Source organism: Embiotoca jacksoni, unplaced genomic scaffold (genome assembly GCF_022577435.1).
Source record: "Embiotoca jacksoni isolate LCO1_2020_lvr unplaced genomic scaffold, fEmbJac1.0.p SCAF_14, whole genome shotgun sequence".
In the NCBI taxonomy this organism is placed as follows: Eukaryota; Metazoa; Chordata; class Actinopteri; family Embiotocidae; genus Embiotoca; species Embiotoca jacksoni.
This window is the reverse complement of record NW_027185274.1, coordinates 16,585,699-16,610,139: the sequence shown is the minus strand read 5'-3', so window position 1 is coordinate 16,610,139 and position 24,441 is coordinate 16,585,699. Positions and strand designations below refer to the sequence as shown.

At 42.4% G+C, this 24,441-nt stretch overlaps 1 protein-coding gene across 2 annotated transcripts in view; it reads left to right on the top strand.

Annotated features, from left to right (window-relative positions):
• Positions 1-19,529, top strand: part of LOC138197471 (CD166 antigen homolog A-like) — a 36,789-nt gene extending 17,260 nt beyond the window's left edge. Inside the window, exons 2-16 of one of the 2 annotated variants that reach the window (XM_069148323.1) lie at positions 8,869-8,975; positions 9,189-9,402; positions 9,688-9,752; positions 10,218-10,305; positions 10,530-10,703; positions 11,766-11,890; positions 11,996-12,128; positions 12,427-12,539; positions 12,634-12,760; positions 13,269-13,390; positions 15,138-15,270; positions 15,921-15,950; positions 17,116-17,227; positions 18,705-18,833; positions 18,937-19,529. In XM_069148323.1, the coding sequence (XP_069004424.1) occupies positions 8,869-8,975; positions 9,189-9,402; positions 9,688-9,752; positions 10,218-10,305; positions 10,530-10,703; positions 11,766-11,890; positions 11,996-12,128; positions 12,427-12,539; positions 12,634-12,760; positions 13,269-13,390; positions 15,138-15,270; positions 15,921-15,950; positions 17,116-17,227; positions 18,705-18,795 (1,634 nt within the window). In that variant the 3' untranslated portion in view covers positions 18,796-18,833; positions 18,937-19,529. The remainder of the gene's footprint in view (positions 1-8,868; positions 8,976-9,188; positions 9,403-9,687; positions 9,753-10,217; positions 10,306-10,529; positions 10,704-11,765; positions 11,891-11,995; positions 12,129-12,426; positions 12,540-12,633; positions 12,761-13,268; positions 13,391-15,137; positions 15,271-15,920; positions 15,951-17,115; positions 17,228-18,704; positions 18,834-18,936) is intronic. The other variant, XM_069148324.1, reaches the window with a different exon arrangement.
• Positions 19,530-24,441: the final 4,912 nt, after the last annotated feature.

Here is a 24,441-nt window from a genome sequence, read left to right as displayed (position 1 = left end):
TTAGTCACGGCCACAATAGGAGTTCGACTGGTGAGACTGCAGGCGTTGCATTGGCCCCGTTCGTGCACGCTGGGATCCATAAGTGTCTTGATGATCACACGGGATGCTGCAAATTAACATTTGTTTTCTTTGCTGGAAGGGCGAGAGAGCTATCGATACGTCTCTATGGAATATATTTCACATATATTGTGTTTTACAGCTTGCAACCGGTTTGTGAAGTGTAAAGATGCAGGAGAGGTTTTTTTTTCCCTGGAGCTTAACTCCTCTGTGACTTTTACATTCTTACATTGTGTCTGCTTCCATTTTTTTTTTTTTTTTTGCTGAATAACATGCAGTTGTGTTTGCCAGGCATGAATGTTTTTGTTGGTTTGGAACACAGTGCTCTGAAATCGTGTCGGTACTTGCAGGGTGAAGGAGGGTACTATCCATCATGCTCAATAAGCGCAGACTAATAATGCTGCGTGTCGTAGCATCTACATAATTTTCCATTTGCTGTCCATCCTCCTTCTTAGCAGAACACCGGTTTGTTGTGGCCTGAGGTAACAAATCTGGCTCTGCTAAGTGCAGGCTGGGAAAATGTGAGTATTTTTTGTTCTACTTGGCTTTGTATGCTCCTGTTTTATTTTACCAGAAAGGTTGTAAAACTAAAAAAACATCCATCAATTAGCTTGTCAACAGAAATTTTGCGACTGTTTTGACAATTGATTATTTGATTTTTGTCATTCTGTCATTTTTAACAGATTTTATTTGGATTTAGACAACTGAACAAATTCAGCATATTCGAGGAGAACCACCAAATGCTTGGAAAAATGGCTGAAATGCAAATTGTGCTGATTATTTCCTCAGTTAGTCAATAATGTGTTCATAAAATGTTTAGAAAAAATAATGTAAAAATACAACATTTATATAAACGCATGTGTGTCAACTGCGACTGCAACAGAAAGACATGAGGAAGTGGCGCTGCAACAGGAGCAGGATGAAGATGAACCGCTACGGGAGCCGCCAAGTACAGAGCAGCCTTTCATCTGAAAGAAAGATGTTTCCGGGCAGCACCGTGACGTGTTGCCGGGTGCCGCTAGTGTGGAAGTCGTACATAGGAAATAGAAGGAGCGTCTGTTTTGAGGCTGTGTTTTGGCCTTTAGAGCTCTCTGCAACGCTTTCATTTTGCATCGTCCTAAAACTTTTAATATTCAACTGACTTTTACAAATAATAACAAAAACATATTTCCATGTAAAGAGTCTGGAACCAGGAGTCTTGGTAAAAAAAAGTACATTAATTTTCAAAATGGCTACAGATTAATTTGAATGACTTCATTTGTTCAAGAAGTTGTTATAGTAAAATTATATTTTATCAAACATAATGCACTTTTTCAGTTCTCTGAAGCATAGAAGAACATAAATTAATTTAAACTTTCAAAAAGTGATTTATTGTTTAAAGAAACTTTAGCATTTGATAAATGTGAAAATAAATTGGCCAGCTGTGCTTGCGACTAATTTCTCATTACAATATTTTTTCATTGCATGGCCATGCATTAATGCAATGTAATATTAATGCCAAACAACACCACACACTCCTTCCCGACATGAAACTAATAAATGGGTTTGACTTTGGCTGATGTTTCTTATGGAACTTATAGATAAGAATCCATCAGGAGAGGATAATTTATTAAAAACAAGAAAAGACGAGACGGGCTGAGTTCAACTGAGCGGCAGATAGAGCCTTCGGGGGACCGCTGTCAGAAAATGAAACCTTTGTTGGTATCTGTCCATAAATGGACTTTCTTTTATGAGTCGTTCTCTCTGACCGACCTCATCGCCCCTCTGAAGGTCAGAGAGATGCAGTGCTGTGGAGATTTCTGTGCCCTGAAACAGCTGGTGTGGCTAAAATGAGGGAAACGTGCTCGTCACAAACACTGCGATGTTCATTTCACACAATTACGCTTTTGTCAAGCCCAACGTATACTTGAACACAGTGACGGCTAGTGATGAATTTTTTTTTTTTAGAGGGGGCGCAGTGTATGGGGGGGACAAACAAACTGGAGCCAGACTTATGGCAAGCCACACAAAAAAGGAAACTACAGCCAAAAAAACTTTTTGAAGCCGACCTCTAGTGGCAGTCGGTGGTATTGCAGCTTAAGGCACTTCAGCATCAGTCTCATCTTTCAGACCTGGAAGGTACGAACACTTTTACATAAAATCTGGGTGAATCTGACTGGGAACCCGAGGACACTATGCCCCGCCCACATATACAGGAAACCTGACTGCACCACAGGCCTGTCAATCAAACCAGACACATCCCCAAACGTAGCTCTGTTTGAGTCCTAATATCTAATCAGTGCTGGAATTATTATCAGTGGACCCCCAGAACACTGATCAGAAGGAGTGAACTCATCCAACGACACCACAATGACTCGTGGAAAACATTTACTGACTTTGTATTTCATGAGAGAAGTTGATGTTTATTGAATGGGATTCTTTGGTTGTTGTTTTTTTTTTTTTTTAGCCAGCCCCTAGTGTCCGCCAGTGGTATTGCATTTTAAGGCACACCCCCATGGACTTCACTTTTCAGACCCAGAGTCTTCGTCCATTTTTATAAACATCTTTGGTCTGAAATGGAGTTACATTTAGTGTGTTAGCTTGTTAACATGAGCGTAGACACACAGTTACAGTTGAGGCTGATGGGAGTGTCGTTAGTTTTGAAGGTTTTTGGTCAGGAGCCAAAAACACTGGACTGATTAACCTTTTGACCTGTTAATGGTTGTCTGTTAAGCTTTTTAGGGATCACCTGGGATTACAAATTCCTGAGGGGGGTATTAATGTATGTACCAAACTGAAAACCGCAAATGTCATCCTGCTGGTGGAGCTACAGGAAAAGTCATGGGATCATCAAAGTCAGCAGAATACAGAATTCGGGGGTCGTGAAGACAAAAAAAGGCAGTCCATCTATTAGTTGTTGAAACACTTGAATGTGAACCCCAGTGGTGGACGAGCTGACCATGCTGGTAGCATGGCTAAAGAGTTAGCAGCCATCCCTGCTTCCTTGTTACATGTTTAAAAATGTTAGCCACTTAGTCGTGGACATGAGCATGTTTGGCCAAGTGACTCCTGGCAGTCTGGTGACTCAAACACAACTCAAACACAAGCCGCTGCCTTTGCTTTTATGCCATGAAGAAACTAATAGGCAATTACATCGGGACGAAAAAAGGACAAATTATAGAGCGCACAATGGAGACTTGTTGGACCGGTTCAGCCTGCAACAAAAAAAGAGAAGCTGAGTGCGAGGGATGTTGTGCAAGCTGTTCTGTCAGTTATCCATCAGTGACATGATTACACCGCTTCCCCTCGAGGGAAACAGACGGAGATAGTGAGAATGCAGAGTTTTTTATTTTTCAATCCTCGGCTAGCTGGTCTGGAACACTTCCTCAGCACGAGCTGACGCTGGAGCAGAATTAAAATAAAGTCATGTGCTTGTCATAGTAACATCTGAGCTGAGTGAGAGGGCTGAACGAGAGCTCGTATATCACCAAACAGCTCGGGGAGGATTTTAGGAACCCTGCTGGTCCACGGAAACTTTCCCGTATGACAGCAGACGTTGATGACACTGAGCTCATTAAATTCCCCGATCTCTCCCATTTGAGGTACTTTATGTGACTGATCGAAATTATACAACGAGTAGTTCTGACCCAGAGATCTGATTGGTCAACTGAACATTTGGAAGATGCTGAAATCATCATGACATCACACCCTGCTCATCACTAGAAATATCACTCCGCCTCCTCAATGGGAATATAGAATAAGAATAGAATTTCATATAATATGTAATATAATGTGGTTTTTACTTGTTATATTAAATGAGACCCATTTGGTGAAATCGGGTCTCTTTTGGTCCTTTTTGGTCGCTCCGAACACCCGTACCGTAACACCACGGATAGTCACGCACTTTGAAGCCTAGTGGCGGCCAGCTGGACCGGTTTAGTTTAAACACGACACGGTGCTAAAATCTTAAAAACACACGAGTCTAAGGATATCTTTGTTCAGCAGATATCTTTCATCATCAGAAATCTTTGTTCATCAGATATCTCAGTTCCAACCAGACTGAGCTCGCTGAGCAGTTTATTGTTTCTATATTTATTCAGTTTGAGAAAACATCTCTAGAAAGCAATAAAACAAATTAGAAATCCTCTCTCTTGCTAGGTGGTTGCTAAGGGTCAAACTGTTTCCTGGATTGGTAAACATTACATACATTACATTCGAGTCTACTGACGCAACTGAATGTTTTCCTGTTGTCAGTCATACCCCATCTATTGCCATGGAAATGGAGATCACAAAAAGCCATTTATATTTTGAGAGCAAATTGCCACAAGGTATGAATTCATTTTAATTACATATTTTATTTAGTTGGTAACTTTTTGTATAAGGGGGTTTTTTATTACACAATATTATATTTCAATATTACATTATATTGCTGAAATCGAAATTCAGCATGTGTTGAATTAATGAAGGGAAAGACGAGAATGTCCCGGAAAGTTAGGTTTTCTTTACCTTCTGTGTCCTCAGGTGAGCAGCGTCCACTGCAGAGCTTTGTCCTCTTTCTCAAGCATTATGGATCCATCTGAGGACGTTGAGACCAGGCTATTTACCGTCAAATCCTTGTGGCTGTGCGCCATGGGATCTCCCTTCACTGCACAATCCTCATTTTCAGCGCTTATTAACTCCGGCCCCTCCGCTTTTTTTTTTTAGATGTTGCTGCTGAAAGGCACACACACACACTCACACACACACACACACACACACACACACACACACACACACACACACACACACACACACATGCACACAAATGGGAGCCCGTGAGGTAGTAAAACGGATATAGAGACGAGTGCGTGGAGGTAGCTGATTTCCCCAGGGTGCTTGTATATCTGAGCTGTCGTCACCTGCCTGTTCTCGGGGATAAAGCCGCCCTAATCGGGAACACGACAGTATCTCCGCTGCTGCTGCCTCCTGTCTTTCTTCATTCACTGTTTTATCGTCCAACTTTTAATGTCCACTATGAGGGACGATTGATTTCTGGGATTCAGGGGACTAAATGATTTGTCAAAGCACACTTGAATGTTTTATTTAACCCCAATTTTTTTAGACCCTCAATCCCTTTCAACACCTTGAAAAAAACCGCACTTTTTCTGTATATCTTAAGAAGTGTCTTGTAGGGACGGACGCGTTACACATGTTCGGCGTCTCAAAGATGACAGCTGTACGAGTCAAAAACAAAGGATTTTCATTTCCTCGCTAATCCGTGATTGTTGTTGACATTTCTTTTTTACTTCCCACAATCCAAATCCAAGTCCATTTGTTTTGCTGTTAGTGAAACTTTAATGCCATCGGCTGCTCATAATTATCAGGGTAACACTACATTTGTTTTTCTGTGAAGAAGTTAGTGACAAACAAAAGAAATAAATTACTTCTTCCACGTAGCACGTATGAAATGTAATATTTCCCTTTTTGTTGTAGTTAATTACTGTAAGTCCAGTCAGGGGCTTTTTGCTTAACAAAATAAAACAAAAGTACATTTTGCATGTGTTAAAGTGAAACAAACAGGGAGTAAAGCCGATCTCTGCAAAACAATTAAACGTGTTATCACTTTCTAGCATCGCACCGCCTGTTTGGAGATGTGCTTTTCGGTTTGTAACTTGTGCATGTGTTTGTCAACGTGAAGTCACAACTTTCACCTACTTTTTGTTGCGCAGGATTACTTTATCTCAGCGAGCAGCAGGAGCTTTGTCTTCTCTAACTCAACATGTGCAATTAGTTCTCATTGGGTAACAGTGTAATCTGCGCAGATAAAAGCCTCGTCCTTAATGCAGAACCCTTCAAAGTTCTCCGAGACGCCCGACACAGCTTGATTTGAATATTCAAAAATGTCTTTTGGAATTTGAAATGTATGGAGTCTATTACACATGTATTCACAATGTCTCCATTTTCCTTTTTCATTCACGCCGTGTGCAATCTTTTGTGCCCGGATCAGAAACCTGCACGTTCCAATAGATTTACATCAGAGACACGAAATGGCGTGTGATTGTGGCTTCATTACCGCGCTGTGTTTGCACCGGCGACCTTCATTACGGTTTCCGGTGGATGGGAAGGTGTGTTAGTGAGACTCAGGAACATGTTTCCCCTCCATCACACTGCATCTTTTGTGCACTGGTGTAGAACCTGATCACATGCTTGAGAAAATAAGCAGTCAAGCCTTTTCTTTTATGATTTCAGGACAAAATGTGCTAATACCTGAAGTTGCAATGCACTAAATCACATTTTCACCAAAGACAATTGATTATTTAGACCAAAGACGGCATGACTTGCTTCTAAAACAGCTTTATATTGACATTGTAATGTGACAGGAACAGATTGTAGGTGTGGCAAATCACGAACAAGGGGAGGAATCAATGCAGGAAATAGTTGTAATTGTGCTTCACTTGATAAGTGACAGAGATCATCCCTGCGTCTGCTGGAGATTTCCCGGTGAAACTGTCAGCGGCTGAAATGCGGCGAGGTCTGTTTTGTCCCGTGCTGTCACTATAAAAGGCCGCCAAGCCTGATTTAAATGCAGGGATGGTATCTCTGTGGGTGAAGTGCTGTGGTCGTGCGATGTGTCTGCTGCTGCTTGGTGGGTGCAGCTGGAAGCACTGATTACAGATATTCTGCAGCACACACCTTTTCACAGACCCTTTGCTCTCCTCTGTGTTTATTCCGTTTTTTTGTTGTTGTTGTTGTTGTTGTTTTTTTTTATCTTTAGTGGAAATTCCTGAAGCTTTTACATCCATCAGTTGTTTTATTACGGTGTAATGACTAATATGGAGTGGTCTTTAGTTCAGTCTGCTCACAACATCTGAGGTTATTTTCACACTTACTGAACAAATAAAAACATTAAAGCATCAGAAATCCATTAAAATACACTGAAACTACACTCTAAGGGTGGATCCAAAAGTTCAGAGACTGTTCCTGCTGCACGTGAACAGTGTGCAGCAAGGTGGAAGCAAGAGGAAGCTCTAACCCTCATGAGTAAAGGTCACAAAGTGCTGTACGGTGCTTCTTGCCGTTCACGTGCAACAGTAGCAGTTTATCAACCTTTCGATCGACTTGTGCCACAAACAAGACATTTCACTTGGGTTCAGGATGTTATGCATGAAGCAGCAATTGTTAAGTTGAGCTCTTATACCAGCTAACAAAAGAGTTTTTAGAGAAGGTTAATAGAAATAGTTAGCTACAGCCAGGGCACTGTTAGCTTAGCTTAGCACAAACAATGAAAACGGGGATGCAGTCCGCATGGCTCGGTCCTCCTGACACTCACAACATGCCATAAGATCAAACATTTTTCATCAAAACTATCATAAAAACCTTTGCGAAATCCTCGAGGGACTGTTTATTGATGTGGAGGAATTTGTTTAAAGATATTGTGATGTTCGTCGTGTTTATTTTAGAGGTACACGCCATTTTTATGTCCTCTGACTCTGCAGGAGAAGTTGGCGTATTTCCCAAATGTCCAACTATTCTTTTAAAGTGACACGAGTGGCCACGAGGCAGCCAAGTCACGCCGGTAATGAAAACCGACAGGAAGCAGCTTAAACAGCAGCAGCGGAGCTCTGAGGCAGACAGGCCCTGTTCACAACCCTATCTGCTCTTTGTCATCGTCAGAGACTTCACAGACGGCGCTTAGCTCAGCATTAGACTCAACGTCGTCTCTGAGCTGACAGCTCGTAGCGATGAGTGACAAGTGTCGGAGCCTCTCCAGCCAAGTGTTGGCACTAACGGCACACTATGTTGACTCGAGGCGAACCGTTGGATAGTCGTCGCGTCTTCGTGCTGTGTCGCGGCGGTACATAACTCCATGTGCTGGTTCTAATAGTCCAGCTGCGAAGGTGACGCTTGGGTTTTAAATGTGAGGGAAACAGAACCGGCAGAGCAGGAAGCCAACATTTGTGCAGCTCTGAGCTTTCCCGCTCCGCCTGACGTTATGTTCAACTACGCAAACAGGCCCTCAGGATCCCATTTGTTACCCAGCCTTAACGTAGACAATGGTAACCATAGTAAAAGTATTTACTCTCATTCAAACCGGATTCAAATGAGCATCACGCACCAAGCAAATGAATTCCCTCGGCCTCTGCAGCAGGAAACCTTTAAAAGTCTGAAGAGTGAGGAGGGAAAGTGAAACTTGAAATGACATTAAAGTGTGCTGCCGTTCTTTCTGCACACAGAGTATTCAAGCATCTTTATTGTGTCTCTCTTTCCCTGTAAACGCAACATTTCAACAGATAGAAACTGGCCGCGCGCTTCTTTGTTCGTTCTAACCGGCTCTCTGGTGAGCTGTTTTGGGGATTTCAGCTGTCACATTTATGCTTTCCGAGCGCACCACCGCGCGTCTCCCTCCGCCTGAACTGCGGGGGGTCTGAATTGTAAATGTGAATGCCAGACATTCGGAGCCACTCCTCATCTTAACTTCGGGCCGCGGCAGCCCTCTGGCTCCAAAGCCCTCATCACAGCCCATTGAGACGCTCCTGCCCGCACTCTCCTCCTCCCATCCCCCTCTCAAGCATTTTGTCTCCATGGCTACGTTTTGAATGAAATTCAATCCAGGAAAGGTTGTTTTTTTGTTATTGGTTCTTTTTTTTTACCAAGCGGGCTGTAAAGTTAGCTGAAGTCTATAGAAACCGCTGTCCTTGAGCGTACGCTAAGCGGTATTGATGAAGAAGAATGCCGAACAGAGGGGGCAATTTGAAGTTTCCCAAAATAATAACCAATTCCATTAGTCCCACCAGATTATCCCTTTTTAGACAGTGATTGGAAAATGTGGTCTTCCTTTTGTCTCTCCTGCAGTCACCGGTGAGGAGACCATTATCGGCCTGTACGGCGAAACACTGGAGATCCCCTGCAACAATGGAGTTATTAAAGCCGAAGAAGTCCTCATCACTCAATGGAAATATGTAAGTATTTTCAATGGCTTGAAAATGGCGAGCGTCTGTCGGACACCCACTCAGCGTGTCTGAACCACGCCCAGTCTGAGTGCATGTGCGGTGCATCGGAGCGTGAACCTGCCCCTCCGTGTGGCACGGCATGAGCGGAGGGTGTGGCACGCAACCCGCCGTGCTTTAATGTGAACCGTATGTGTAACGAACCCGTTCTGCTCTGCTCTCCAGGACAAAGCAGACGGACTTTCAGGAGACCTGCTGGTCTGGCAGAAGAACCAGAACGTCTCCATCAGCGCCACCGATGATTACAAGGGCCGCGTGAGCATGGCCGCAAACTTCAGCCTGCTGCTCTCTGCAGCCAAGCTGAGCGACCAGTGCACCTTCACCTGCCTGGTGGCCATTGGCAACATCAAGGAGTACCCCGTCAACGTGGTGATCTACAGTGAGTGCTGGAGCTTGGGTGTCATGTCGCCTTGATTATGCTGGCAGCTTTTGGTACCACAACCACTTCCACAACTCCAGAGGAAGTCGAACATATATTATTCCGCTGAGATTCAAATCATGTTTTGGGAGAAACACCTTTTATTTTTATATCCAGCTGAACGAGTTTTAAATCAGATCTGAAGAGATGGTTGTTGGAGACCTTTTAGTTGTACATATATTTCACGTGTTTGGTTTGGTCTCTTGCTTGACACGCTGCTCATTAACACGTCTTCTTCTGTTGCAGAGTCGCCGGCCGGCCTGCAGATCTCCGACAAAGCAGAGTCGCTGGCGATCGGCAAACGTACAAAGGTGGAGTTTCTTAATGACAAATGATGCCCATGAGTACATTATTAAATCAGTGAATCATTAAGGAGGAAATCCCCTGAGCTGAAGAATCTCAAGCCCTTTACACAGACCCTGCATGTTACTACAGTAATGAGTTCTTTGAAGGGTTTCTCATGAATGTGTAAAGAGCAGAGCCCCCCCCCCCCTCCTCCCACACACACACACACACACACACACACACACACACACGCAACTGCAATTAAAACACCCAAAGGATCAGAGAAAGGCTTTGGGCATTTCGTGGTCTGCTGCATAGAAAAGTCCTCAAATGCCGACTAGACACAAAAAAATTATTTCTTCATAGGTTATTTAAAAAGATTACTGATCGGCAGATTTTTATGTCAATATTTTGTCATGGATTGCAGGTTTTTTTTTATTTTTATTTTTTTTATGTTGGTTTCTCATGTTTTAATGTTTTTTCGTCCACAGCTGGGAACATGTGTCGCACATGATGCCAATCCAGCTGCAAACATCACGTGGTGGAAGAACAGGCAGCCCCTGATGTCCGACGGGAACGGTGCGCCCTCCTCATCCTGTTGCCCGTCTTTAATTCTCTCACAAAATTTGACATTTATAAATATTACATACTGTGATGTTTTTCATTCTCATTCAACAGTCCCAGTAAATTATTCTGCTGTGATGAGCTGCTCTCGCCGACAGCGCGTCTGCTGTGTTTTGGTCATCACACAGTCCTTCCCTCGTTCAGAGATTTCAGACTGTGTTTGTCTGTGTTCTGTGCAGCGATTTACATCCAGACCTCGGTGCTGGTCGACCCGGATACCGGCCTCTCCTCCACTTCCGCCATGCTGGAGTACTCTGCAAAGAAGGAAGACACGGACGCCGAGTTCAGCTGCAGCACTCAGCCCACTGTGGGAGCACAGCTGGTGTCGTCTCTGCTGACCTTCACCATCACCTGTGAGTCACTCAACACACCTCCGTCTGTTTGTAGAGGAGCTGCTTTCACACTGCTGGCAGTTTTGAAATAAACTTTACACAGATGTTCTCTAAATCTCGTGTGGTTTAAAAAGTGTCAAAAAAAAAACCCGTTGAAATAAAAGATTTAACAGGAAAATCCAGTGTTCCCCCTTCGATCAGGACTTCCTGTTGCAGTCTAAACCTAGTGTATGACTGGACCCTGTGTGAAACTGGAGGGCTTTTAATTTGAAATATCACCCGACCTGGTATAACTTTGTTCTCTCACTCCCTCAGTAATTGACTCTTTTCATAGCTGCGCCCTGTCGGTTGCACTCCAGCAAAAAATATTCTTAATATGTTATTTATCTAATTTATGAACAGCCGGGCTATGTTTCTGTTGTTTTTTTACAATTCACATTTAAAACGAAAAGTTGTGACACAAATGAAACAGTGGGACTGTTTTCATTTAATTATTAAAGCGTTTTAATTGATGGGATGTGATTTTGGTGCATTTATAGTTGTAATGACACTATAAGAATGTGAAAACACAGTCTAAAGGAGCACTAGTCTGTTTAATTAAAGCTTTTTCAACATCATATAACACAGCAGCGGCTCCTGAGAAGACGGACGCTGTGTTTTTGAGACGATATTATCCTTTCATCTTTGGTAGTTTGGGTAACGGACACGTTGATGGTCAGAGTTGAAAGATGAGGTGTGGATTCCGTGACTTGAGACGGATTTATGTCAAATGCAACATTAAATATTGAAGCGTCCTGCTCAAGGTGGCCCAAAGTAAAACTTGGAACAATTTCTTCCAAGAACTTCTGAGAAGAGTTGGCGTCAGACGGAGCAGAAACATCGAGCTCTGAAAGGATTGTTTGGTCGAGCGCCTCCGATTACGACTGAAATTCAGCCACCGCCTCGGCGGCATTTGGAAGTCGGTTGCGAGGCAGGAAGTTGGAGCTCGCACAGTCGGCCCTGCAGCGCGCCGGTGGGCAACACGCTCTACTTGGCGCACCCTCCACGCGCTCTGACTTTTTTATCTCCTGTCTCTCTGCACAGACTCCACAGAGAACGTCGTCCTTCAGGTCATGGCCCCGGAGCCTCTGGTGGAAGGAGACAACGTGACTCTGAAGTGTTTGGCGGACGGAAACCCGGCTCCCACCAGCTTCAAATTCCACCTCAAGGTACTCATCAGCATCTCCTCCAACCCTATTACCTTTGCATCTGATTGTGTTGTGCAGTAAAGTATCACAGGTGAACTCACCAGCCGTCGTTTGATGTCTTTGAAGGGGGAACTGGTGAAAGTGGAGAACGGCGACTCGTACACCATCACCAACGTCTCCCGCGACTTCTCGGGCGAATACAACTGCTCCCTGATTCACAACTCGACGCTGGGATCATCTGAGAACGTCACAGTCAGCTGTACGACAAGTAGAAATTACCGCAATTTAGCCGCTCACCTGCAACCGGTGTAGTATCCAACTTTCTCTGCCTGCAATCTTGTTGGTTACAATAAGAGCGAAACGCCTTTTCATTGGAGAAAAGAAGGTTTTAATACCTATATTTGGCACACGGTGTTCCTGTAATTTGTGGAGAGAAAAAAAGCGTTGTCATTAATCTGCAGTGCTGTGAGCCGAGCTGAGCGGTTAACAACAGGAACGCTTCGACCCCTCAGCAGGCCTCTGAACCCACTTTTTCACCTGTTTTCTCCTCCTTGTAGACCTGGACATCAATTTAAGCCCCTCTGGGATCATTGTGAGGCTAGCCGGCGAGACCTTGGATCTCTCTCTCCAGATTGATTCTTCGGTGGTAGCAAAGGTCTCCTGGACAAAGGTAGAAGAAACCTTTCATACAGCAAAGCTCAAATCTTTGAAGAAATGTTTGTGCTGGTTACTGAAGGTGGTGATATTCTCTCCCTTTAATGCAGGATGGAGTTAAACTGGACAAAGAGCCCAAGTTCGCTAAGGTTGTATACTCGGACTCCGGCAGCTACGAGTGCGAGGTGACGATGGGGCTCCTCACCCGGAGAGATTCTTTTGAGCTGGTTGTCGAAGGTAAAAGCTTTAAAAGGAAACTCTGGGAAGATTTCTACCTCTCTGGCGTCTGTATGAAGCTGAAGAAAGATTGAAACAGCCTGGCGCTGTCTACAGATTAAACAAAAACGTTCACAAACTAAGTATTTATATCTTGTTTAATTCAGTCCAAAAAAAAAATCAAAGTATAAAACTAGCTTCAGATAGTTATTCACGGTCACACACATTGTTTTTGCAATTCATTTCTGCACAGATTAGTCAAATGAGGTATAATGTGTTAATTGGTTAGCTGCGGCGGTACCCGCAGGATTGTTCCTTCCTGCATTTAGCTTATTTGTTTTGCAGTTCTGCATTTTACAGTGACATGTTTCCTCTCATCTTTCTCCTGGCAGGACAGCTAGTGTGATTTTTTTTTTCCCCCGAACTATCAAACCGTTCCTTCCGGTAAAGACGTTGTTCAGTCCTTTTAGTGTGCGCGCGATGAATCTCGCTGTAATTATGATACCTGAAGCGTTGCGTCTTCTTTCAGGTGCTCCGATTATCAGGCAGCTCTCCAAACAAAGCGGTGAAGACGGGCGACACAAAGTTTTAACCTGCGAGGCCGAAGGTTCCCCGAAGCCGGTTGTTTCCTGGAGCATCAACGGCACCTCGGTATGAACGCTCACACGCTCCTCGCAGCTCGCCTCCTCATCGGGATTACAGGAAATTCGGACATAGGTTAATGGTTGCAACTTCTGAGCATCTTATCCATCAATTTGAAAGAAGTGCACCCACATTTATTCATTGGAGATTTTCTCCTCCGTGACCGTCAGTCAGGCCTGACCAAACCACGAAAAGAAACACATCAGCAGGGACATTTATATACGGAGAGATAGCGTTAATAAGACCGAAGGCTGAATGCAGAACGACGTTGTTCTAGCTGAGAGTTGGTTCACTGCGTCTGCACCGGAGCTCTCGGTGAGGTGTGTTTGTTTTCACGCACTCAGAGTAGAAAGCAAACAGACCGTCTTCTTCCTCTGATGAGCTGGAGTGTGTTTGCTGGACGTGGCTCTCTAACAGCTGCAACTATCAGTCCACAACATTTCAAGTTTACAGTGCCGTTGGATGTGGCACCACCTGTGATGACCGTGGAGCCGATCGTGTGCTTTCATTCTGCAGTAATTCTGCACCGAGCAGCTTCTGGGTCAGAAATACAACAAAAGAGCAATGCGTTGTTTTTTAAGCACTCCTGTGGTGCAAACTCTATTTTTGTTAGGAAAACCGGAAACAACAGAATTTATCATCACTGTCATTGAAGACTGTTTCAAGCCATCAGGTCAGGACAGGCCGATCTGTGAGTGGCAGATTACAGAGGAAGACTTTTCCCCAGTGTGCTTGTAACTCGAGTGTTTTCCGACAGTCGAGTGGAACCATTTATTCAAATAACCGGACGGGTGTAATCTTTAATAAGTGATCCCTTCATCTCAGTTACTCCTCCTCTTCCTCATAACCTTCCCACGAAGTTGAAACAGAAATAAAGTTTCTCAGCATGAGTCAGGAAGCTTTTAGTGTTGCTCTTTCGTTAGTTTTCATTGCAATTTGGTCTGAAAATGACTTCTTCTGTGAGGTTTGTCCTGCAGTGAGAGCTGCAGCCACAACCTCAGATACGAGCATCAAAATGTCACCCACAGAGAAGCCGACGCCTAATGCGGAGCGATTGTTGCAGTTAAAAGGAAGACAAACGTGGCTTCATTGAGGCCCAATCCATTTTGCCCCCACAGCCGTCACACTTTTGAACTTATCCGGTCTGGACATTTCCAGGGCGATACTACTCAGTGTTTCCAAAGAGTTCATTTCCTTCTGAGGCTCCGGCGTCCGTGTTTCTTTTTTAATGTAACTTTTTCTCCTTTGTTTCTGCGGTGCACCTGTGTGCACGCTGATAGCAGAGGTGCTCCTTGAAGCAGTGTCAATTACTTGTGAACGTACACGTGTTTTTTTTTTGTTTTTTTTAAACCACACAAATAATCTTAAAAGCTGAACCCGTGTGTTGTAATAACTAACTGACTCCTAAAGGTGCGCAAAAACTCCTTTCACTGGACGACAAAGTCTTTTAGAGATAACACACGTTTCAGTCATGTTTTTATTCTCCAGGCTGAGTAATGGCTGTTTAGAAAATTGGCAGCTCCTCTTGTATGCGTAGAGGATGTAAAAAAAAAAAAAAAAAGGGTGTTGGCAGTTTGTCTTTGTGTCTGGGGTTTTCCTCTGGAGACCCAGGAGTGTATATATCCCAGAAGCAACACACGCCCGTTTCTTTGTCATGCAAAGGCTGGATGCAACATCGCCCCCCAGTGGTGCAAATAATCCCTACCTGAAATATCACACGTGTAAATAAATACTAACTTCTGTTTTGTTTTTTCAGCTTGACGAGAGCCCCTTCGTCAACGGAAAGATAACACACAGGATCACAGTCGTGCCCGCCACCAACCTCACCGTCTCTTGTACAGTGTTCAATGACTTTGGCTTTGATACCAGAGCTATAAATGTGTCCTCTTGTAAGTACGCAGCGACAACGCGTCCCTCTCACCTCTGTCCACTCTTTTAGTTCTCCTGAATCCTTCCTCAGCGATCCGTCTTTCTGAATGTTTCTCTGCTCACTAAGTCCGTCTGTCTGCATGTTGACTCGACTTAATGTTCAAGAGAATGACAGCAACCTAGCGGGTATGTACTTAACGAGTTATTTCTCATTCTTTTTCGGTTGCACATTCAACCAGTCGATAGTTCCTAAAGATAAGAAAGGAGAAAAACCCTGTTAAATACCGGATGTGTAAAGTAGCAGAAGAAATGAAAGCTGCTTTTAAGATATGAGGAGGTTTTTGTAGTGCAGCTTTTTACTGTGAAGCCTTCCTGTCCTCGGTATGAATGGAGCCGATGCATGCGTTTATCTCTGTGTCCACACTGCTGTCTGAAAGCGTGGTGTTTCCATCCTCTGCTCTCTCCTGCCTCCTCATCCCCGTGTGTTTGGGACCACAGTTCTCAGTGTGGTGATGTTGGGATGCTGGATTTAATCTGTTCCCCTCTTTCAACTATCTGCATGCAAAAAGTAGCGTAGAAGTAGAGTAGTAACTCTTTCTAAACGTCAGGCTTGTTTTTAACTTTTTTCTTTTCGGTTGGACGTTAATTTTTATTTCATATCTGATTTCAGTATTTGAGGAGGTGAGAATGGATAAACAAGGTAAGTTCTTGCTTGTAAGATTCGGTGGGAGGGGGCTGAGTAAAGACCATGGGGGATTCAAATGTTGCTCGCTAAAAAAAAAAAAACAAGCTCTTGATCAAATATTTATTTTTAACAGCACCTTGGCCTGTACAGCTGGAAAATCAATGTTTAGACAGAGTGTTTCTTTAGATATAACACAGATATGAAGGAGTCAGAGGAATGGAGCTGCCAGCATCCTGACCAGATGTCGACATTGTTCATAGTCTCATTGGCTGAATTTGTACTGGGCTTGTCTGTCATGAACATCCAGGTGCCTCATTTATAATCGTCGCGTACGCACAAAACGGGCCCTGAAAGAGGCGTCCGTCGCCCCCCGCGCAAAAGTCGGGATTTATAAAAACCAACTCGACGGGAAAATGTGCGCACCCGTAAGAAAACTGACCCATCCGACCGGTGAGGTGGTGAACCGAAGCCAGATTGTAGACGGTAAATGTGACAGACAACTTGATGTGTAAAACGAAGCTTCTCACACATTTAATGTCACTTCTACTGTATAATTTGCATTCTAACCAGCAGTGTCATTTTTGACCTGTGATTATTCCATAAGCAACTTTCATTTGTAAATGATAGAAACAAATTTAAATCTCACGTTTAATTCCGCTCATTATTTCATGCGCGCAGTTTCTCCCCCGGAGCTCAGAGCAGCAGGCCGGACTCTCTCTGGTCAGTCGTGGAGCTCCGTAGCCGATGAAATGCACGATGATGTCGGGACGTTGCAGATTCTGGAAAGTCTGACAGTCTTTAACCGCTATTAAGCTCTTTTATAAAGTTCTTTATAACACGCCAAACTAATCATCGTCCTTTATGAAAAATACAAGATGACGTCAAATAGCATCAGGCTGAAGAGCTGCAGAACAGAGCGTCAGTTGCACGTAGTTCACTGCAGTTGTTGTGTGTAGAAGTGCTTTCACTTTTAGTTTGGATCCTACGCCATGCTTTATAAATGAGGCCCCAGATCAATAAGTCATAATCATGTACAGTACAGCTGTGTCCATCCATTAATGCTTTTATGGCCATGATTGTTGTTTTTTGGGGGGGTTTTTAGTCCCTACGTGCATCCAGGCTGGAGTTTCATACATGTTCCTCTCGGGCGTCTGATTTTCCTGTTTTCTCTTCGTTACAGACCAGTCGGACGGCAGCGACCAAACCAAGCTGGTGGTTGGAGTCGTCGTCGGCCTCCTCGTCGCCTCTCTGGTCATCGGGCTGGCCTACTGGGTCTACGTGAAGAAATCCAAGTAAGACGTCAACATGCCCCTGTGTAATATTGATCGACTTCATCAGCTCACTTTTCCCAGTGGTCCAGTGAGCTGATGTGTGCGTGTTCTGTCAGTAGTGTTGCAGATGACTGTGGTTGTTTGTGTGAGCAGGAAGGATGGACCGCTACGCACACAAATGGATGCGCGCCTCCATTTTCTTGGAAAATCCCTCAAACAGGCCAAAACGAATGTTATTCTCCGAGACCTTTTATTGCTATACAGTATGTCACCTGCTATCTGCAGCCAATCAGAGAGGTTCTCTGCTAATTAGTGCCAACTTAAATCCACATGGGATAGATCAGAGCGGGCTCTCATCGCCACGCCCCTAAATGCTGTGGTTATTAATTGCAAGTTGTTTATGTTTCATTATACAAATCCAACTGCAGACATGTTTGTAAAGTAAACAGGAACTTGAAGCTTTGCACTACAGCCTGCGTAGTCAGCACCAGGTCCCCATCAGCTGCACACTGAGCACACAGCAGGCCCAGACACCTGTTCTCCACCTGGCAGCAGCTTTCCTCTCTGTAGGTTTATGTAAACTTTATTAAACCCAACCTTAAAAATATAAAATATGAGTCACGTGATCACCTTAAAAAGTAAAGCAAGTCGCATAGAAATATATACATCAATGCAGTGAGCGCCTCAGCTGATGATGTGATGCAGAACTGTAACATTTGCAATGAATGTACAGTTTATTCAATAGTTTAACGTTCTTTCACAAATTGGGTAAACAGGTTTACGCTCCCTCCCAAAGTGGATGCATAAATGTCACTGTTTCTTCTGTCTGACATTTCCAACATAAATTATTGTTATTATTATTATTTTCTTCTATTCATAAGGAGAGGCGCATGCATCATCCTTGAAAACTTTAAAAACACTTCGCCCGAATAAAGCTTTCCTGATGGCAGCTCGGTGTTCAGGAGGAGAGGTGGTGTACAGACTGCAGGCAAATTCAATTTGTTTCTCAAACCAGATGTTCAGGACAGACTGTCTGCGCTGCGTCTCTCTCCGATGGGATTTGCTAGGTCTAAAAATCACCAACCTGTCTCCATGGGTTGCTGTGGTAACGACATGCGCCTAGCTGCGCCGGTGTCACGGCTTCCCAACGCGAAAGCAAAGTGCAATCAGACAGTTTACATCTGCGTCCCTCCACGGACTGTTGATCTCGTTGTCTTCCGCAGCAACAAAACCTCACTGAAAAAAATCATTCGGATCTGATGTAAATATTTTTAAAAAAATAAAAACGTGTTTGAGCTGGCATCCTGAACTGGACCGTAGTGACCTCATGAGCTCGGGAAACTGATCCAAAGCAGACGGCAGATTGATGAGACCCAATGAGGAAAGACAATTCCTTCGCATCTCCTTCATACGTGTCCCAGTATTGGAAAGTGGTTTCAACCTTTCCTCGCCACTCATATATGTAATCTTACAAGTGAACACGTTTGAATTCAAACAGGCACGGGAGCTGGAAGACCGGCGAGATAGAGAACGGCTCTTCTGAGGAGGAGAAAAGGCTGGGGGAGAGCAGCCAAAAAGCAGAGGTGTAAAGAAAAGAGCAACCGTTCCAGAAGTGGAGAAGTGACAGGTAGAAGACGAACCAGTTTCATCCCGTGGCGATTTGACACCAACAAAGTCATTGTTCTTTTCAATTAAAATTAAAACTGCTTCATTTCATCTCTTCTTTGCAGTGAAAATGTGGAGCTATTGCAGATTTCTCTCCACCACTGTCTGGAAAAACAAGGAAAAGAATCGACATTAACGTGAAGACAATTTGGATTTAGTTTCAGGGATAATTTTACTAAAAAAACATATCTAAACACACACCCCCACCCCCACCCCACAAAAAAAACAAGAAAAGAATCGACATTAACGTGAAGACAGCTTGGATTTAGTTTCAGGGATAATTTTACTAAAAAACATATCTAAACACCCTCCCACCCCACAAAAAAAACAAGAAAAGAATCGACATTAACGTGAAGACAGCTTGGATTTAGTTTCAGGGATAATTTTACTAAAAAACATATCTAAACACCCCCCCCCCCCCACAAAAAAAAAAAAAAAAACGAGAAAAAGAATCGACATTAACGTGAAGACAGCTTGGATTCAGTTTCAGGGATAATTTTACTAAAAAAACATATCCAAACACCCCCCCCCCCCCCCCCCCCCCCCAAAAAAAAAAAAAAAAAGAATCGACATTAACGTGAAGACAGCTTGGATTTAGTTTCAGGGATAATTTTACTAAAAAACATATCTAAACACCCCCCCCCCCCCCCCCCCCCCCCCCAAAAAAAACAAGAAAAGAATCGACATTAACGTGAAGACAGCTTGGATTTAGTTTCAGGGATAATTTTACTAAAAAAACATATCTAAACACCCCCCCCACACACACACAAAAAAAAAAAAAAACGAGAAAAAGAATCGACATTAACGTGAAGACAGCTTGGATTTAGTTTCAGGGATAATTTTACTAAAAAACATATCCAAACACACACACACACCCACCCCCCCCCCCCAAAAAAAAAAAAAAAAAAACTCACCCCTCCATCAACCACCCACCCCAACCCCCAAAAAAACAAGAATGGAAGCTATGTGATTTACATAACTCGTCTGTACTACTGATACACGTGTAAACTTGTCTGCTTTTAGGATTCATGTTTATTAAAAAAATGCAATTTGGGAAACTGCAAAAAATGCAGGTGTGTTTTCGCTTTCGCTTTCCAATGTGATGGAAGTTACTACTAGACCAGTTGCCTTTGCTCTAAGGACGTGTCAGTCCTGCAATTGTTTGTGTTTCAATCTTCGGCCACCTCTGCCTTCAACATCCATCATGATAAATTATTTTGTTTCAGTTTGTTATTTAAAAAAAAGAAAAAAAATTGATGTTGAAATTGAGATGACATTGCAGGAAGGGCTACGGGTTTCTTGTGATACTCTGCATTAGTTATAGATGGCGATATGATTTTACATTGCAGGAGGTATGTCATGTCTCAGAGTTCTTTTGTGTTGCAGGATATATATATATATTTTTTTTTGCTCTATGATTGTGTCTTTTTCTTTGTAAGTGTACTGTACGTTCAACAAAACCACTGCACAACACAAGCAGGTAGATTGTTGGGAGAATGTACAGCACAGTTCAGCTCACTACTGGCTTTATTTCGCTGCGCACAAAGATTACTTTCAACGATTCTCACAAGAAAAAGTCCCGCAGCCCCGTAGGAACGGAATCAGATGCTCAGCTTGCCTGCAGGTTGTGTGCTTCATCAGTGTTGAGGTCTATTTGGTGTATTTGGTCTATTTGGTCTATTCTATTTGTTCATCATGTAGCTGTGATCCTCACCGAGCAGACGGGATGCTTGTCTCCGTCCAGCTTTTATGATATGTTTGCCTTCTTTATTGAGAATCTACCTGTAAAAGCTTCAGTTCGTGATGTGCACTAGCTTTCATGTTTCATGTCAACATTTGTGTAGCATACGCGCAGCTGTACATGTCACAAAGTTTGGTCCTTTAAGTGCATTTATTAAATTTGAAAATGTAGCCAGACCAGGAAGTAGTTGTGAAGTATGTGATTTTTTTTTTTTTCGTTGCTATTTATATCGTATAAGATTTAACATCTTAGCAGGCAAATTTAATAACTGTCCCATAACTCATATCTTGGATTTAAATAAATTGCTTGCAGATTTTACAGAAAGGTGATTAATTTCTAAATCATCGGCAGTTTGCTCAGCGTCTGGTTGAATATTCTATTCTGCATGTTCTAATCTCAGACCTCCAAACTGCTGGTTTTTTGCAAGCCACGTAGGAAACCATCAAATTGGAAGAATGACCAAAGACAGTGAACATTGCCATGCAAGTATTGTAAATATCTGATGTTTGCTTTTTGTACTTTTGTTGAAAATAAAGTGTACATTTGGAAAAGTGACGTCCACTGAATGTTAATGTTGGTTTCCTTGTAGTTTTTTTTTTTTAACAAAAAGAAACACGGCTCACATCTTTGATTTGTATTTTTCTCGTTTCGTCCCACCAGAGCGTTCGATAAGCTCCTGTTATTTTGTGCGGCTAAAAGTTCATAATATGAGTTTGGCAGTAATGTACAGCATCGTGCTGTTAAGTGTAAATACCATTGGCCTCTACACTATGTGCACAAGTATTAGGCAAGTGAGTATTTTGACCATATCATCATTTTTATGCATATTTTCCAACTCCAAGCTGTATAAACTTGAATGCCTATTGGATTGAAGCAGATCAGGTGATGTGTATTTGTGTAATGAGGGAGGGTGCGGCCTAAGGAGATTAACACCCTATATCAAGGTGTGCATAATTGTTAGGCAGCTTCTTTTCCTCAGGCAAAATGGGCCAAAAAAGAGATTTAACGGACTCTGAAAAGTCACAAATTTTAAAAAGTCTTTCAGAGGGATGCAGCACTCTTGAAATTGCTAAGATTTTGGGGCGTGATCACAGAACCATCAAACGTTTTGTTGCAAATAGTCAACAGGGTCGCAAGAAACATGTTGAGAAAAAAAGACACAAATTACATTACGTTACATTACATTTCATTTAGCTGACGCTTTTATCCAAAGCGACTTACCATAAATGCATTTCAAACATGAACCCAGAACAACAAAAATCAAGAAAATACAATTTCTTCAAGAAAGCCAAACTACAAAGTGCCATCAGTAAGTGCCATTTTAAGCGCTACTAAAGTTCTACTGTTCAAGGTAAAGTTGGAAGAGGTGTGTTTTTAGTTTGCAAATGAACTGCCAAAGATTTGAGAAGAATGAAACGTGAAGCTACCAGGAAGCCGTTATCCTCCAGTGCTGTCATATTCCAGAGCTGCAACCTACCTGGAGCCCCCAGAAGTACAAGGTGTTCAGTGCTCAGAGACATGGCCGAGGTAAGCAAGGCTGAAACCCGACCACCACTGAACAAGACACGTACGTTGAAACGTCAAGACTGGGCCAAGAAATATCTGAAGACAGATATGGTCGTGGCCGGACCAGTAACGAGCACAGAGCAGACGCCAGCAAGGTGGAGGTGGGGTACTAGTGTGGGCTGGTATTATTAGAGATGAGCTAGTTGGATCTTTTTCGGGTTGAAGATGGACTCAAAATCAACTCCCAAACCTACTGCCAGTTTTTAGAAGACACTTTCTTCAAGCAGTGGTTCAGGAAAAAGTCTGCATCTTTTAAGAAGACCATGATTTTTATGCAGGACGATGCTCCATCGCATGCACTGAAGTGCTCCACTGCATGGTTAGCCAGTAAAGGCCTTAAAGATGAAAGAATAATGACATGTCCCCCCCCCTCACCTGGAAAACAGTCCACCTCTCTGAACAGTGTCTGGGAGGCTGTGGTTGCTGCTGCACAACAAGCTGATTGTGACCAGATCAAGAAACTGACAGAATCCATGAATGGAAGGCTTATTACTGTTATTGAAAAGAAGGGTGGATATATTGGTCACTGATTTTTTTTTTTTTTTTTTTTTTTTTTAAATGTCAAATGTTTATTTGTCAATTTTGAGTTGTTTGTTTATTATTCTCACTTTAACAGATGAAAATAAACAAGTGAGATGGGAAAATTTTCGTTTTTAATTTAGTTGCATAATAATTGTGCACACTAATAGTTGCCCAATAATTGTGCACACACAGATATTCTCCTAAGAAAGTCAAAACCTCACTTTTACTTTCTTAAATATTCAGGTTTGAGGTTTATTAACATTTTGGATTGACCGAGAGCACTGTAGTTGTTCAATAATAAAATGAATCCTCAAAAATACAACTTGCCTAATAATTGTGCACACAGTGTACTTCTCATCTACCAAGAATGATGGTACAACCACTGGCACACAACTGTTTTTCAGAACAATTTCTGCAACAACAACAACAACAACAAAAAAACCACCAATGAAATTATACCATCATTGTAAAGTTTATAGAGTGTTTTAAATATTCTGACGTTTTATTTTAGATGTAGAATGTTAAGTTTATGTCAAATATTTACATTTTTATGACATGACTTCAGGTAACAGGAACATTTATTTTTGGCCCGCTGTCCTCCATCCACATATGTTTTTGGCTCTTTATGGAAAAGTATTTTGGGCATGCCTCTGGCATCGAGTGACTGTAGTTGCGGAGTCATTTTATTCTGGAAAATATGTCATTCAGTAATTAAATAATACATTTTTGTAGAACTACATTTGTTAGAACCAATTTTTAAATTTGACTCAAATATTTCAAATATATTAAAGTACAATCTTTATCATTATAGAAATATTTGCAGTATTTTTATGAATTAGTGGTGATAACTATACTATATTTTCAGGTTTTTTTTTTATGCCTCTTTCAACAAACACCTGGATTACTTAAAATTCAATTTAATCATAATTTTTGATTTATTTCAAACCTCATGAAAACTTCTGTGACTTTTCTGTGGGCAGGATGTAACAAGACATTATGGCTGCAACATATTCCTCGTCTCCAACATCAGGTTTTTATCTCTGCAGAAATTGACTGTGACGTTTGAACAGCGGTGTTATGTCAGCATGGATATATTACAGTACCGTGAAAATGATCGGATCCCCTCGAACCTCCTGCTCCTGAAGAAGATCTGTCTGTAGTCATGATTTGATTGAAGAGGGCAGCTTGTAATCACATCTGGGTGTTTCTGTCCAGCTGCAGTGAGTTAATGCAGTTTGGTCCAGGTCAGCACTGAATAACCGAGGCGGGGAGGTTTTTCTCACGTGCCCAGTTGGGGCTAGATCTCATTTTTTCAACAGTTATCAGTTACTTTGTGTCGACTCAGGGTTGCATACAGTTATTAGTTGTGGCTTTAGTTTCTAGTAAGATTTGATGTGCAAAACATGAAGCGTGATTTTTATGGAGCAAGCTACGTGATGATATATTTACTGTTATCAAGTAAATAAGTAGATCTTAATAATGTTTTTGTTTATTTGCAGTGATAAAACATTTAAATAGTAAATCTATAAAACGTGCTCATCACATAGAGTTCATTGATTACATGAAGAAAATAGATATATATGTTTGCTTTAAAAATTCTAGTTCTTATTAGTTCTTATTGATTTTAAATACTCCAATGTAGAAATTAGAAACCACCAAAAAGTCCAAGAAGTGCAGTCTTAAAACACAAATCACATGTAATGGACGGTCGTTTAAAGCAGTAACTCAGATCTATGATCAC